The sequence below is a fragment of the Amphiura filiformis genome, chromosome 7, assembly GCF_039555335.1.
Source record: "Amphiura filiformis chromosome 7, Afil_fr2py, whole genome shotgun sequence".
Classification (NCBI taxonomy): domain Eukaryota; kingdom Metazoa; phylum Echinodermata; class Ophiuroidea; order Amphilepidida; family Amphiuridae; genus Amphiura; species Amphiura filiformis.
In genome coordinates, this window is record NC_092634.1 from 60,689,328 (window position 1) to 60,705,900 (window position 16,573).

Sequence of the window (16,573 nt, forward strand, 5' to 3'; positions counted from 1 at the left end):
GCGCCCACAGTATTGGGGCGGCAACAGCAAAAGCCCGTTCACCATAGGTCTTTGTTCGGAACGGACAATTTGCAGATGGTCATTGGGACGCACATTACCTGACCTAAGGGCACGAGGTGGAATATAAAGGGTGATCAATTCAGACAAGTATGGAGGAGCAATACCGTGGAACGCCTTTAATTGTATGTGAGGAGGAGGATTTTGAATTGAATTCTCTCCTCAATTGGGAGCCAGTGAAGTTGGTCGCGAAGAATTGGAGTTATGTAATCCCGCTTTTTTGTAAGAGAAATTAGACGAGCGGCCATGTTTTGGATTCTTTGGAGTTTGTTTATATCTTTCTGTGGGAGACCGTGGAGGAGTGAATTGCAATGATCATGCATCTGAAGTTTTCAACTGCTGCACACACTACTGCATTTGGAGTTCTGTAGCACCATCAAACTTAATGAATTCTGGTCAGCATCCATAAATTGGTGGCAATATCATCTCATCATTACCAACCTCCACCTGAAGAGCAGATGGTTACGTAGTTGCAATATATATCCCACCGTGCATAACAGGTTTCAACTATTATCTGCATTTGGAGTTCTGTAGCACCATTAAACTTACTGAGGTCTGTTCAGCATCCATATATTGGTGGCAATATCATTAGCTGCATTATAAGCCATTGTAGCATTCTGTTTTGGTGTGTGTACATTTCAATTTCAACTATAGGCCCTGGATTTGAAGTGTGCTGGGTTGCCAGTCTTCTTACCACTATCTTCTTGTTACATGTAGTTAGTAGAGTAGTGCCAAGGAGAAGTTACATTTAGTGATATCTATATCAAAGTAACATCTGTACATGGTATTGAGGAAAGGAAACTCAGGTCTACACATATTAATTAATAAGACTTTACAGATGATATGAATACAAGAATGAAGATCAACCTACACATCAACACTGCGAAGATAATACAACAACAGCATTGGATTAAAAGTTTCTTTTTGAGAATATCAGCTACATGAAAATGACTTGTTGAAGAAGATATATTGAAAAAATACAGTGATTTACAATGCGTGACTTACATGCATCAAGTGGATCTCAAAGCGCTGTTATGAAATACAATTCAATGCAGCTATACAATTCAATGCAGCTATAATACAACAAAGTGAACGGGATAAGATGGGTCAAGAATATGGGGAGAAGTCCGATTTTAGAAAATGCAGGAGAAAAACCGGAGTACCCGGAGGAAAAATATGCTAGGGTGTTCATGGATCGGCAACTATGCTCACTTACGGCAACTATGCTCACTTACGGCACTGCGGGGAGTTGAACCTGATTCACAGTGGTGAGAGGCGAGTGTTACGGCCACAACACCAACTCCTCCACCCAATAAAGAATTGACCTCCTCGACAAGGAATTGAACCATGGTCTCATGTGTCACAGGCGGGGATACTCAATACCACACTTCAACATAAGAGATAGTTCCCTTGCAGCATGGATGATGCAGTACAACCCAAAACTTATCACCAAACCTAGGCATGTTTGTTCCTTCCATACGTTCCCCTTGTGCAGAAAATAAGCTTGTAGTCTTTCCATATAATCATCATAAAGGATTGCGGAGGAGCATGTCAGCCTTACCATTTTACCCTAAAACAATTGTACGTTTTGTACCCTCAACTATATACAAACAGTATTCAGCCTAGTATGACATATTCCTGCTTGGATATATGAATGGTGTACTATAGCCTCTGTGATGATCAGTTAAGAAGACTTGGTTATTATTTTAATTACTATTGTTTGTAAGTGAGCATATGAGATATCTAATTTGAAACCTGGTGATTCAGAGGGTTCAAGTCAAGTTTGTAGTTTATTAAGTTCAAACGTAAAAAGAAGTGGGGGTCTATCAAAATTAATTTCATTGAAATGATATCAGTGTCACAATAGCTAGATAGGCTTTCATGAGGGCAATCCATGACCAGCAATAAGGTTTCAGAAGGGTGCACCGATGAATTGGTAAGGTTGTTGAGCATTCGCCAGATGCGACTCTTTGACTTCTTTAGGACTATCTTAAAGAAGTCAGGAGTCACACCTAATGAAAGCAGGGTAACCATTCCAATCCGACAGTGCACCCTGTTGAAACCTTGTTGCTTGTTAGGGATTCCCGTCATGAAAGCCTCTACTTAGTGGTTATTCCAGTTGAAATCCATACACCCCTTGTTAAAGACATGACTTTAATATCCCACATAGTGAGTATGAATTTCAAATGGGGTTATCTGAATGGGTGACTCCATTTGAAATCTATACCCCCTGTGTGGTCATGTATTCCATAGGGGGTGTATGGATTTCAACTGGAATAGCACAATTCCAGTGTTCACTCTTGGAAGTATGCAAGAAAGTATCATTTTTGATCCATAATTTATCCTATGATATCTGATACTGCATCGTATATGCAATATTTCGCTACCCATGTTTACATCTCTGCAATAGTTTTCCACTCATCGCGATGGATACAAGTCAGGTAATATGATTGAACCCTCCAAATCATCATAATAAAGACAATAAATATTTGTCTGTTTGTTTGCACCACCAGGAGGAGAGATTGCGAGAAGCCCAAGCTGCTCAGCAAGCTGTAATCGCCACCTCGGCACCGACACAGAACGCAGCACCTGCCGCTGTTCCAGCAACACAGCCTAGTAATAATCCATTTATGACTGGAGGAGCTGCACCCGTCACTACAAATACAGATTTATTTGGTGTCTCAAGTAGTAAGTGCCACCCGGTTACTACAGAGTGTCAAAAAATACTCTTTGTTGTAGCCATGGTATTATAACCTTTATGCACCAGGGTTTTTTTTTTGGTCGTATATAGCTCTACCGGTGTACTGATATGTATGGCTATTTCTATCATGCCCTGGAATTGTAATCAATTGTATTTAGCGTAATAATGGACATTTTCATTGTGTTATTGGTGTTTATTTAGTCAAAAAATAATAGCACTACTTTGCAGGTGTTCAGTGTGTGATAGAGGCATCAGTACTTAATGGGGAACCTATAACACTATATAGGACCAGACCAAATGTAATGCATAACTTTAGCGATATTTTTGCTAAGCACATGAATCTGTAAGAAATATTTTGCACATAAATATTATATAGCCATGTAGTTTCTGGTGGTATAAAAATTACTTTTTTTGAGAAAAGTGAAGGATGAGGCTGTGGATCGCAAAATGCCCCTTTAATTGCAGGGATATAAACGTGCAGTATGTGGTCAAATCACCATCTAGCTAAAACATTTAAGCTTCATTTAAGTTTTGGACTTTTATTTATTTCCACTTTGGTTGAACTGAAAGATTAGGGTTTAACTATTTTTACTATAATTATTTTAATGTAAAAAATAGCTGTATTTTTCCTGACATTGCGAGTAAACCTGACAATATTGTGACATTTTTGCTCCTGATAGCCACCAACAACCAATCGCAATCATCAGCATTAGATGACTTGATGAGTCTCACACCTCAAGTCCCTCACACTGTCAAACAGGCTCAGATGGGTCATCCAGCCATGGGGGCGCCAAAACCATGGGGATCAGCGAATGGTAAGCATCGCTGTTAATATAATCTCTTAATGAATATTAAGGGTGGGGTATGAACGTTTGGACAGTATTTATTTTGGGACATTAGAGCACATCAGACATATCGAATTGCATTCAGAATACGAAGAGTGTCATTCTGATATCAAATAATTTTGATTTTTGAAATTCGCAATGTAATACACATTTTATGGCAAATCATTAAAATTGATATTTTTGATATTTAACAGTACTTGAAGTAAACTTTATAAATCTGATGATTTATACTTAAAGTGTATGTAGGTGGGATGAAAAGTCCGACGATCAATTGAAAATTTTGACCTTTACATATTGAAGATATGGATTTTTTTCCCAAAACACCAAAAAAAATTAGGTCTTTTGGGAAAAAATCCATATCTTCAATATGAAAGGTCAAAATTTTCAATTGACTGTCGGCTTTTCCTCCCTGCTACATACACTTTAAGAATATATCATTAGATTTAAATAATTTACTTCGAGGACTGTTATATATCAAAAATTTGAAAAATATCAAATTTTTATAATTTGTCATAAAATTTGAATTATATCGTGATTTTCAAAAAATGAAAATTATTTGATATCAGAAAGACATGCTTCGTATTCAGAATGCAATTCGATAGGTCTGAGGGGCTCTCATGTCCCACAAAAAATACTGTCGAAACGCAATAAACGCTCATTTTAGATCCCTTAATGAATATTAATGTTCTTATCTTGCAGGTTTCTTTTATACTGTGATAAACTTTGTCATGACAAAAAGGCATAAGTGACATTTGTGCCATGTGAAAAGAGAAATATATTTCCTTGATTGTGTTTTCAGTAGTTTTTGACTAACACTTATGGTCCTGGATCATAATTAATTGAGTAGCTTATAGCGGCGCATCAGTTTCCAAATTGGAATGTGGAAGTATAATATGTATTTCCATTATAATTATGAATAGCTGCTCTATTATAAGGTGTGTCATCTACTTGTGGTCCAGGAGCAGGTTCAAAGAGTCAAAATCTACAAAAGCTGCCTATCGCTATGATGACAAAAAAGTGTAAAACTGAGAGATTTTTGCAGAAAGCGAGCTTTCACCTTGTTTCAAATGATACAGTATCTTACATAATAATGTAAATAATGTGTTGTATGAGTGTATAATAAGATGGCATATCCTGAGTAAGGATGATAGTCTTTGACTGATTGTTTAAAATGTTGATGTAATATTTGTTATACAGAATATTTTTTGAGATGTTGTACAATCACAAAAATGTAAATTTGTGAAAACTGCATTACCAGGCTGTAGGATTTACCCATTCAAAAATGTAGAAAATTCTAATGATATTAGTTAAGGCTATTAAAATTCAGGACAAGGTTTAAATCATCTGTGCATCATAAAAATGTGTTGAAGAAAGTTAAACATTTACTCAAAGCTTAATTTGCTCACCTGAGAGCTTTCGGAACGTAACACTATTCCTTGTTCACTCGTTGATGAACTTGTAAGCTCCAGAAATTCTATGGCGGCCCTGGTCCTGCAAAATTAAGTAAATGTTTAACTTTCTTCATCATGACTCTACCAAAGCAGCTAAGTCTGCATCAACATCATAAAAATGTATTCAATACTCGTCTCTATATACCTGACCTGTCTAAACAACACCATGTGAACTATTTCTTACCCCATCATATTGCATGCATACATGGAACATACCCGTCTACCTATCTCTCTCTCTATCAGCGTCAAGTCTGCCAATGCCTGTCCCCATGAAGGGTACAGGGGAGGGCAGTGTCTCGGCCCCGGCTAGTTTTGTTGATACCTTTGAGCCCTTTGGAGGAAGCGGAGGAGGAGGGACACCTACAAGTATTAATATTAGTTCACCTCTGTTGTGTTGTGTGGTCGTGTGGGTGTGTCAGGGCTCGAACATAGGACTTGCCAGCAGCAGAAATGCATGTTGTTAATGCATGGCGAAAGTTGAAGCACAGCTGGTACTTGGCCAAGGTGTCTAGTTGTACATTAGCTTTATTTGTAGAATTGCACATGAATGAAATGATTAGCCAAAACTTGAATGTTCAGGAACTCAAATTTGTCTTCAAACTTTTTGTTTGTTCGCACATAGCATTGTGGTTTCTCTGGGCTCCCATTGCATCTTGAAAGTCCTTGAATTTGAAAATACATTTTCCAGGTCTTGAAAGACCTGAAGATTTATAAATGGTTCTTGAAAGTTCTAAAAAATTTCAGGCACTGTAAGTTTTTCTATAGATCAATCTTTTTGATGGTAAACACAAAAAGTCAAAGCCCTGGAAAATCAGTTTTTTGGTCTTGCCCTTGAAAATCCTTGAAAGCCCTTGAAAGGTCCTTGAATTTGGAAAGGAACTAGGCATGGGAATCCTGTCAATTTCTCATACAGATGAATACTGGATTATCTTAAACCATTCCTGTATAAATTTGTGAAGTGCTTTACAAAATTTGCAGAGTGCTGGTAGTTACTGTGGTAATTAAAGGCAGGTTGCACTAAATGAATGATAATGTCACCCTGTACAGGTGGTGCAAAGGGGTGGTTTAAAGATATTTGGTGTTTTGTCAGTGTGGAAATCACAACGATATGAAGCAGCAAAAGTAACAAGTTATTTTGGACAATTGATGGGCTATTTCAGATGAAATCTATTCACCCCCTATAAGGAAGACATAACCTTAATCTCCCCTCCCACACAGGGTGGGTGTAGATTTCAAACGGAGTCACTAATTCAGGTTAACTTCATTTGAAATCCGCACTCCCTGTGTGAAAGATTAAGATCATGTCTTCCATACAGGGTTGTAGCTACAGTGGGCAGTGGTGGGCGGCAGAGTCCACTACTCAGTTTTGGAGTCCACCACTCAGCTGCAATTTTAGCACTGGAGACCACCACTCAAGAGGCCAAAATTGCACCATTTGATTGAATTAGTCAAGAATTTAGACCATTTTGGCAAAAATTGCTAAATAGGCAAAATTTTCAGCTACCCAGCACTAAAAATATCCTAGCTACAACCCTGACAGGGTGCATGGATTTCAGCTGGAATAACCCTTTGACCAATAGGCAAGGTGGTATGTTTGAGCCCTGATACATTGTATGGATGGTTGTGAGAGTTTGTGTATGTTGGATGTGCAGAGTGGATGCAGAGGAATTGGGTTAAAAAAATTGTTGCTTTTTTGGTAACCCTTGACTGCCAATGTCTCAAAAATGTTTGAAATGATAAGGTGTCTTTATAAGGTTATTTCTTCCCAGTTTCTTCAATGAAAGTTAATGCCACATTAAATTTTACTCCCAGATGCATGATATTATGAAAGTTATAGGAATTCCTGATCAAACTTTGCAATGTGAAGACCAATTTGGCCATTCCAAGTAAAAAAAAAAAAAAAGCAGTACTCATCTATATAGTTGATTAGCTTGTAATTGGCGGGAATTGTTAGGCTTTACCATTTCGCCAAAAAGGTAGACCAAAGTTAAGAGTGATATAGTTGACCTGCATGGTCTAAATTTTGTGTGTCAAAGAAAGTAGACAAAGTATAGGACTTCAATTAACAATTTGTGGTGCTTCTGACAAGATGTCGCAAGGAAATTCTCACAATAAATTATTTTGATATTAATCGGCGATGTTATAAGGCCCGCCGATTATGAGCTGATCAAACTATATAAACGGCAGATCAGATGTCGTTTAACTTTTAACGGATGGTATTTTTTAGTCAATCTGTTCCCATAGAAAAGGTGTAGTATATGTGGAAGTAAAATCCACACTACCCCTGTGGAAGATTTAGACAATATCTTCCACAGGGGGAGTGTTTATTTCAAATGGAATTGACATACATGTATTAGGCACTTCTATTTGAATTTTACACACCATCTGAGAATGATATAACATGAATCTACCACAGAGGGAGGATGAGTTTCAAATAGAGTTGGTTAATGTGCTAATTTAAATTGTATACTCCCGCCGTGAAAGATATTTCCAAAATCTTCCACAGGGGGATTGTGGAATTCTATTGGAATAGCCCAATAACATAGCAGATGCTGTGGGTTTTTTGGAAATGTTCTTTTGGAAATGTTATTTTGAAATGTTTTTGACCCGTTTCGCTCTCGAAGCAAACACAGCATCTGTTTGTTAGTGGATACTGTGTGTTTTATCGGGAGGGAAGACTGGTACTACAGCACTTCACAAAATGGGCATAGAATCTTTTCTGACTATGTTGGACAAAAATCAAGCTAGATAGAATCTTAGCTTTTGTACTTTCCATTACTTTAAAATTCATAATTGTAAATGATAAAAAACAAATTTATATACTCGCATTTTGAGGCATTGGCTCCATGTTTGTATGTATGTTCGTTCTTGCATGGAAAGATACTCGGTCATGAATTCCCTCACCATTGTTGAAAAAAGCATGGATTTTTTGTGTCTTTTTATCAGTACCATTTGCCTAAGCTGTTGATCATAGCTGAAGCTGTGAAAGATTAAGTATAGTATGTTGCATTACCTAACCTTAGGACAGGCAAAATGTGTGATGCGCAAAAACGCCAAAATTTTGGGTATATAATCACTGCGCTTTTTTTAATCGCACATTTTAGGTCTGACCGCGATCTTTAAGATTTTACCAAAATAACCGTTTTTCAAATTATACTAATTTTCCAAAAACCTGAAGTTTTCACTAAAATCAAAGAATCCATTGTGATCTGCAACACAATCCATGTTAAAAAAAGTATAGGAAAAAAATTGATAATTGAACTTTTTTTGGAGTAAAATCACACACAAAATGTGCAAACTGAGCAAATTGCAAATAAACATTTTATTAGTTTGCAGAGTATAATAGATGATATAATAATATCTTTTGTAATGATTCTGCTGGGATCAAATGCTCAGGTCACTTTTGTTCGAATCTAGCAACAAAGTGTTTTTTTATACCTTTAAATAGTGCTGCCTTTTGTTGTGCTTTTAAAATAAGAAACTTAGGATATCAGATATGATGTATTTAATTTTAGTGGATTCACATAATTATTTTGTTTTCAATTTGTGGGATATAGATCGCGAATTGTCTTGCTGCGATGTTCAAAATCAAATTGATCAATGACAGGTTATTTACTTAACCTCATGAGAACTACCTGCCGATTGGCCAAAAAGAAGTTTTCATTATCGATTGGACCAATCAGCAACATTGTTAGAATAATTTCACCACACAAAAAAAATGGGGTGGATTATTTGCAAAGCTCCATTCTGATTGGTGATTAAAGTGAAGATATCACCTAATTGACCAATCAGAGGCAATGTTAGATCGGCAGGTAGTACTCAGGGGGTTTACATGAGAGGAAAATGTTTTGACTAAGTTCTTTATGTAAAACCAAAATGTGTCCATTTACAGCACTCTTGAACAACCAACCTCTTGAATATATTGGATTTTAACACTGGTTTACTTATTTTTACCCCTTTTTTTGTTATTTCTTTTTGTCTGAAATGTCCCTTTTTTCTTCTTGACAAATATGACAGTTCAGATGCAGTATAATAGCATGTCATAGCTGTACAATTGTATGTAAATTGCAGATGGCAGGGCATGTAATTTTGAATTTCTCTTCTTTGAGGGAGTTCCAGCGATACAGAAAATGTCCTATTAATTTAGTCTCCTTTTGTGATCCAGTAGATTTAAACTGGTTAATGTGTAGTATCATGTCATAGGCTGAATGGGCTGTTTAGTTTGAAATCCACACACCCCCTATGGAAGACATAACCTTAATCTCCCACACAGGGGGGTGTAGATTTCAAATGGGAGTCACCCATGCAGGTAATCCCATTTGAAATACACACACCCTGTGTGGAAGATTAAAGTCATGTCTTCCACAGGGTGTGTATGGATTTCAACTGGACTAGCCCGATAAATGTTGCCAATATCTTTGTAGCAGTTCAAAGGTAGCATTGATGCTTATGTAGTTTCCCTTCCAAAGCTATGGTGATGAATAAGTTTGTACTCTGTATGTGACCATGTACCCCCTCACAACGTTTGAAAGTTCAGTAATTGTGTCAATGTGATTATTTGTAGTGTGCGGTATCGTCAGGTTGTTGGTACTGTTTTTTTCTCATTTTGATGTAATTGTTTTGACATTTGCAAGGAGAAATTGCTAAATAATATTCGGTCTGTCCGCATGATGTCACTTGCGATGGATCGCTTCATCCCATTGGTTGCTTTTGCCGGAATTTGGCTGTTCCATCTCGCACCCTCTGACACGAAGGGGGGGCATTTACCGGTGCACTCAGTGGGGGAAATCCTAAACCAAGCCATAAAATAAAGGCCTGTTGGTGAAACAAATCAAAAAAGTTCGATTTCTTATTAGGGGAATTATACAAAAGAAATGGCAAATTGGTATTTTCTATGCGGAGAAAATTGGCTAGAATGAAAGGCCCTGTACAAACCAATAGGGATTTTGCAAGACGTGAGAAACGGGCAAGTGACAGGCATGAGTGACAGACGCAAGTGTAATAGATGGAACAACCACGACCAAGAGATGGAACAACCCCGACCGAGTGAATGTATAAAATTGATAATACTATAGCTGTAGTACTTACTGCTATCAATTCTATGAGAATGAGATGTACTTATAGGTAGCTGTATATAGTACTGGTTGACCAGTAGACTTTTTGTTGTTGCCAATATTCTCTTCAGTGTCTGCTGAATATTTTTGTATGCTTCTCATATGAAAATATATATTTAGTTGTGGTAGATCACAAACAAATTATTTAGATAATTTGCAAGGTTACATTTTGTATAGTTCATATTTTATATACAGAACAATAATTTTCATGATCTGTCCTAAGCTGACTTTTCTGTGCTTTCTTTCAACGCTCTTCCACTCCATTCTCCTTTCAACCCGTAACCATGGAAACTCACCACTTTCCTCCCTCCATGATAGATACATCTTCTACCAATCCATTTGACACTGCTGATATGGGGCAAGATGCCACCGATCCAGCACCTCCATTCAGAGAGCCATCCCCCTTTCCAGAAACCGCCACCGCCGCCTCATTCCACACGAACCAGCCAATTTTGCCGACCCAGCCGCTTTCACGGATTCCTCCGCTTTTCCCGAGCCATCAGCTTTCCCAGAACAATCGGCTTTTCCGGATCAGTCTGCTTTTCCGGAACAATCGGCTTTTCCGGAACAATCGGCTTTTCCGGATCAGTCTGCTTTTCCGGACCAGTCGGCTTTTCCGGACCAGTCGGCTTTTCTGGATCAGTCGGCGTTCCTGGATCAGTCGGCTTTCCCAGAACAGTCTGTTTTTCCGGACCAGTCGGCTTTTCCGGACCAATCGGCTTTTCCCGAACAGTCGGCTTTTCCCGAACCATCATCTTTCCCAGAATCAAGTGGTTTTGCGACATTTCCCGAGCAACAAGCATTCCCCGAGCAACAAGCATTCCCCGAGCAACAAGCATTCCCCGAGCAACAAGCATTCCCCGATTATAGTGATACCTCTGCCTCAATGTTTCCGGAACCAGTGGCATACGATGATGCGGGCATGATGATGGAATCGTCCATGTTTCCCGACTCATCCTCCTCTCCGAATCCTCCAGCATGTTCACCTTTTCCATCTCCGCAACCATCCCCATACCGGTCTACCGGTGCCGCTCCAACACCGCCTCCTTTGACCGTATCTGAGCCAACGGAACCACCTCCCAAACCAGATAAAGCGCCAACTTTCAACTTGTTTGGGGACGAAAACATTCTTGCCAGTTCCACTGTGCAGTCGGTCTTCGGGAAAATTCCCCTGTCGCCGGCAACTCAGCGCAAAATGGCCCAACAACAACAGTCACAACAAAAAACAAGTACATATAAATTCATTTGATTACTTCAATTTTGTCTGTATTAATTTGTGCCCCTTGTAGCCCCCTGGCCTTCCATATTCTAAACTTTTCCAAATGAAAAATTATTGCATGAATATTAATTAGTTCAGTCATAGGATTAATTTTAGTAATTACGAAAAAATAATGATACATGTATTCAGCACTAACAGTTCGTTATTATAATTATTGATTATAATTATCAATTAGCATTTATATATTTACATAATCATGCATGAAATATTCCCTCCTGCAGTTCATTTTTCCTTATGTCCCAACAATTGGCCCACCTGTTAAATGTAAGAGGAAAAATACCACCAACTCTTTTTTTTAATTTACATAAAAATTATTCTTTTTGCTTAAGGAAACATAATTCAATCCTAATCCTTTAATCATAGACAGGGTTGTAGCTACGGTGTGCGGTAGTGGGTGGTGGAGTCCACCATTCGCTTCTGGAGCCCATCACTGAAGGTTCATTTTGATGCTAGAGCCCACCACTGAAACTCGAAAAAGCAAGTGTATTTTACCGAATTAATCATTAAAGTGTCCACTTTTGTTGAAATCTTGCAAATGCTGTAAATTGCCTCCCTGCACTCAAATTCTGCTAGCTAAAACCTTGATCACTGTTAAAACTACATGTTTATTCAGTTCTTAAACAGTGACTGAATATGGAATGTAAACTTATCTTTATGATTAGGAATAAGCTGTTTCATTTGGCAACAGAATAGTATTTATTTTAATTCAAAAATTGAGTGCTGTATTTTTCTGTTAACATTAGTTTTATTTGTGGTTAACAGTTCTAATTCTAAATCAAGTTGGAGCAACACGTTAATGGAGGGGGGAGCATTAATTTGCATTAATTTGCATTAATACAAATTCTTGGGTGTGTTGACTTGGTTTGTGACGTTCAATGATTTTGCTGTGGCTTTCTGATAGTGACCATCAACCACAAAGTAAATATGGGAGGGCCTACTACTAGACCTTGAGGAACCCCATTAATATTGACTGCTTGTTTGTGTCATATGAAAACACATCATAGACATTGCTACTAAAATTGATTATTCTATTTGAAATCCATACACCCCTTATGGGAAGACCTTAATCTTCCACACAGGGAGTGTGAATTTCAAATGGGGTTACCTGAATGGGTGGCTCCATTTGAAATTCATACACCCTGTGTGGGAGATTAAGGTCATGCCTTCCATTATCCATAGGGGGTGTATGGATTTCAACTGGAATAGTCCAATGTAGTTTCTCATCTCAACACTTGGAAGATGATTTTTTGGATTTTCAAAAATACTGATAGTTATAAAATAAAAGTAGTAAAATAAAAGGAATTTGCTGATTCAATACCAAACAATATGTATTATATAATTATTCTTTCAGTTAGATACACATTTGTACATTGCTCTTGTTTTATTTTTATTTCTTTACAATGCTGGTTTTAAACAAAAAGTTACAGTCCAGTTTACAGATGCTACAGAACCCTGGGACTTAAAAACCTAAAACTAGTCCAATATGCAGACATTAGCACCCCATGTGATAACCACATACCACCCATATGCTAACCATGTGATAGGCATGTGATAAATATGTGTGCTGTCCATGTGATTAATATTATACTCAATTCATGTCAACTATAATTAACAACTGAATGAAATTGCCTTGACAGGGGGATCCGGTATGGGTGCTAATCCTGGTTTAGGACCAGGTGACTCTATGTTTGCGATGCAACAGCAGCCGGTAGCGGCACCACCGCCACAAATGGCACCTCAAATGTCTGGAGCAGGTTAGCTAGTGACCAAACTGGTGGTGTTATCTTGTAAATCAGTGTTTCTAGATAGTCTCTAGTTTATTTCTTTTGTCTTTATTGGTAATTTTGTGATCTATTTGGTAACCTTTGCACCAGTTTTCCCAACACTTATCGTTTCTTATTTTTCAGTTTATTCCCTCCACAAAATGTATTCTATGTTATTTTTCTCTATAATAGAATTGTTGATTAGCATTGTTTTAAAGGCAGTAAACTTAAATCTATGGACACACATAACTTCTTTATATTTTGCACATTTGTATTACTTTCAACTAAGCATACTCAGTGTTAGACTAGACTCAAGGCAGGGATTATACAGCTTATGGAATAGAGATGTCTAATCCCTCATCAAGTCTTGACAATAGGCTAATTTCTTATATTAAGGACACACATTTGATTTAAAATTGGATCAATTGAGCCCATATTTATTGGTTGAGCTTTTTGATACTCACAGCGAGACTAAAAAATTTTGGCGTAAAGCATCCAACTTTATCATTGTTATGTTTTGGATCCAATATTTCCACATATTTGGATTCATCAAAACATATTGATGTATCATTGTACATGGCACGTAATGCATGCACAGGTTTAGAATCTATTGTTAGCACTATTGGTTCAATGAACCTAGACAGCTTATCAGTACTATACCATTTTCCACCTTGATGTGGCAGTGACGTCGGTGCGTATTTCATTGGGCGCAGCTGTAAATCACTTGTGTTTGCTCAAAGCGCTGGCGTGCACACACCTCGCGCCTAAAAGACGCGACGTAGATGTGTGCGCAAAGTAGTTGGCTCAACGCGTTGACGTCACTGCCATATCAGGGTGAAAAATGGAATAGAACTGCTCTGTGTTACATGATTGTAATGTAGTCTAATTGTTTCTGTACTTTTTATTATATGAATGGGTTTTTTAAATATTTTTTTTACCACCTATACCTCATTATTTTGTTTCACAACATATGCGACATGCTCTGATCCAGTCAATCCAAAGGTGGCTATTTTGAAATTGAGATACAGGCAAAAATTGGTGACAGTTCGGCACTGATTATAAAGCTCTAAAATTTCACAACCAAATATTCTAGGATCTAAAGATTTCAAAAATTAGCTGTTCCAGTTGAATCCCATACACCCCCATGGAAGACATGACCTTAATATCCCACACAGGCGGTGTAGATTTCAAACATTCCCTGTGTGGACGATTAAGGGCATGTCTTCTTTAGGGGATGTGTGAATTTCAACTGGAATAGGCCAATACTAGGGGTTGTTTAGTGGGCAAGTTGTTGATGATACCTCAATTGTCAAAACTGCCTCCTTCGCTCTGATTGGATCAGAGATTGTGTAGACAGTGCACGATCTGAGGTTACTGTTTTGAACCCAGGCTACTTTTTGTACATTACAGTGCATACAGCCCGTAGTATGGCCCTCTATAACAATATGTGTATTGTACGGAATAAAGCATTAATATCAACACATCCGTCAATAGCCTCACATTGAGCATGTTGTGAGATTTTATAGGGGGAACCCCATTAAAATTGAACTAAAGCCAGGATCCTATATGTCAGTTTTTATATGACTGACAATTACGCAATATATCAATTTAAGGTTGGTGCTATATGAGTTTGGTGTTCCTAAAAGTCAACTGAGCAATAAACGATGTAACTGCTCAACATACCTCTTTTGTGCAGTTAATGTACTGTAAAAGAGGCTATGGCAGTATCGCCGTTGGGCAGGAAAAAGCTTCTATGTGTCACTGGCCCCTGAACATGTTTAAAGCAAAACCTCTGATGTAACCTGTTGGCAGTTTTGTTTTAAACATGTTCAGGGGCCACAAGCACATATGAGGTTTGTGTAATTTTGTTTCCTGAAAACTACATGCCACATAAACACTGCTTCATAATTGCAAAAAAACATCATGCTGCAAATTATTGCGCACAACTAAACCAGATTCATCAGTTTGATACATTTTTGCTGTGGATCAAAAATGGTATAATACCGCTGTCAAAATCAGCAATCAGGTTGATTTTTATTACAAATGAAATATGAGCATGTAAAAAATAAGCTTTATTAATGATTCATAAGCTTCTTCGATCATATTAAAAAATCCCAACATAATTTCCAAAGCTGGTGTTTTCTTGAAACAACAACAAGGAGAATAGCAGAGTTGTTGAACTAAATGAGCTCTTGAGTAACTGTTCTCCCTAAAGACCTTGTCTGAAAATCAGATTACAGGCAATTTAGTGCCGGGTGGATACAATTTCATATCACCTACCTAAGTTTCATGTTTCTGCATCCTTTGTGTACCCAAAATTTTCTTCTGAGGGGGCAAACTGCCCTCTCCTTGTGTCCGGCTCCATCTCTGGTCTCATTCACCTCTGGTTGTTGTTTCATAACACTTATCTCAGAAACCCACTTTCCCAATCAACCGCCGTCCACATCATCATGGGAGTACAAGAATGTTGTTGCATTCAAACGCTGCCGTAGGTTACAAAAACTTTGCTGATTTTAACTGATAGTCAGTTGCCTTTGAGATTAGTTCAAGAACACAGGAATCTCTAACCCTAGCCATGATATCAATAGAGTTACACACAGTTTGACCAAATGACCAAAGGCAGCTATTAATATTGCTTGTAAGTTGATTGAGATGCTCCAAAAACCGAGCCAAGAACCATTCCCCAAGACTTGACATCTTAATCAGTGATACAGAGTTGAACTTACAAGAAGCAGCTATTAGAGTTACACACAGTTTGACCAAAGGCAGCTATTAAGATTGCTTGTAAGTTGATTGAGATGCTCCAAAAACCCCAAGACTTAACTTAATCAGTGATACAAAGTTGAACTTACAAGAAGCAGCTATTGTAGTTATAACATTCTGGTACTAACATGACCATATAATGGGTTCAATGCAAGAAAGGGTGTAAGTACATAATGATAGCAAAGCACTTACAGTGTTCTAGCATTGAACCATTGCTGTATTACCATATTACCCTACTCATGTCATTCTTGCCTGTCGTCTTTTCATTCCCCTTCATTCACCATCCAGGCTTCACAAACAACAATGATATCGGTGCAAATTTTTACAATGCGTTTGGTATGCCACAACAAGGTAAGGTCCTCATCAAAATGTTCATCTACTTTTTAGTATGGAAATATGTTTTTGTTCAATACTCAAATTTATTATTAATGCATGCACCACCAATATCTGACGTGAGGCAAATTTGTAATGTTAATTTCATTTGACATTTTGCATAATGATGTATGATTTGGTTCACCTCAAGTTCAGTGGTGATGAAGGTACGTATTTTGCTGATCGTAGCATCAAATCGCTTGTTAAGTTGATCGCAGAGAGCATTCA

The 16,573-nt window shown here is 37.8% G+C and overlaps 1 protein-coding gene across 6 annotated transcripts in view; it reads left to right on the top strand.

Annotated features, from left to right (window-relative positions):
- Window positions 1-16,573, top strand: part of LOC140157419 (phosphatidylinositol-binding clathrin assembly protein LAP-like) — a 109,892-nt gene that overhangs the window by 91,006 nt on the left and 2,313 nt on the right. For 5 of the 6 annotated variants that reach the window (XM_072180609.1, XM_072180608.1, XM_072180610.1 and 2 more), the window contains 4 exons: window positions 2,571-2,745; window positions 3,439-3,573; window positions 13,085-13,201; window positions 16,262-16,324. In XM_072180609.1, coding sequence (XP_072036710.1) covers window positions 2,571-2,745; window positions 3,439-3,573; window positions 13,085-13,201; window positions 16,262-16,324 — 490 coding nt within the window. The remainder of the gene's footprint in view (window positions 1-2,570; window positions 2,746-3,438; window positions 3,574-13,084; window positions 13,202-16,261; window positions 16,325-16,573) is intronic. The other variant, XM_072180613.1, reaches the window with a different exon arrangement.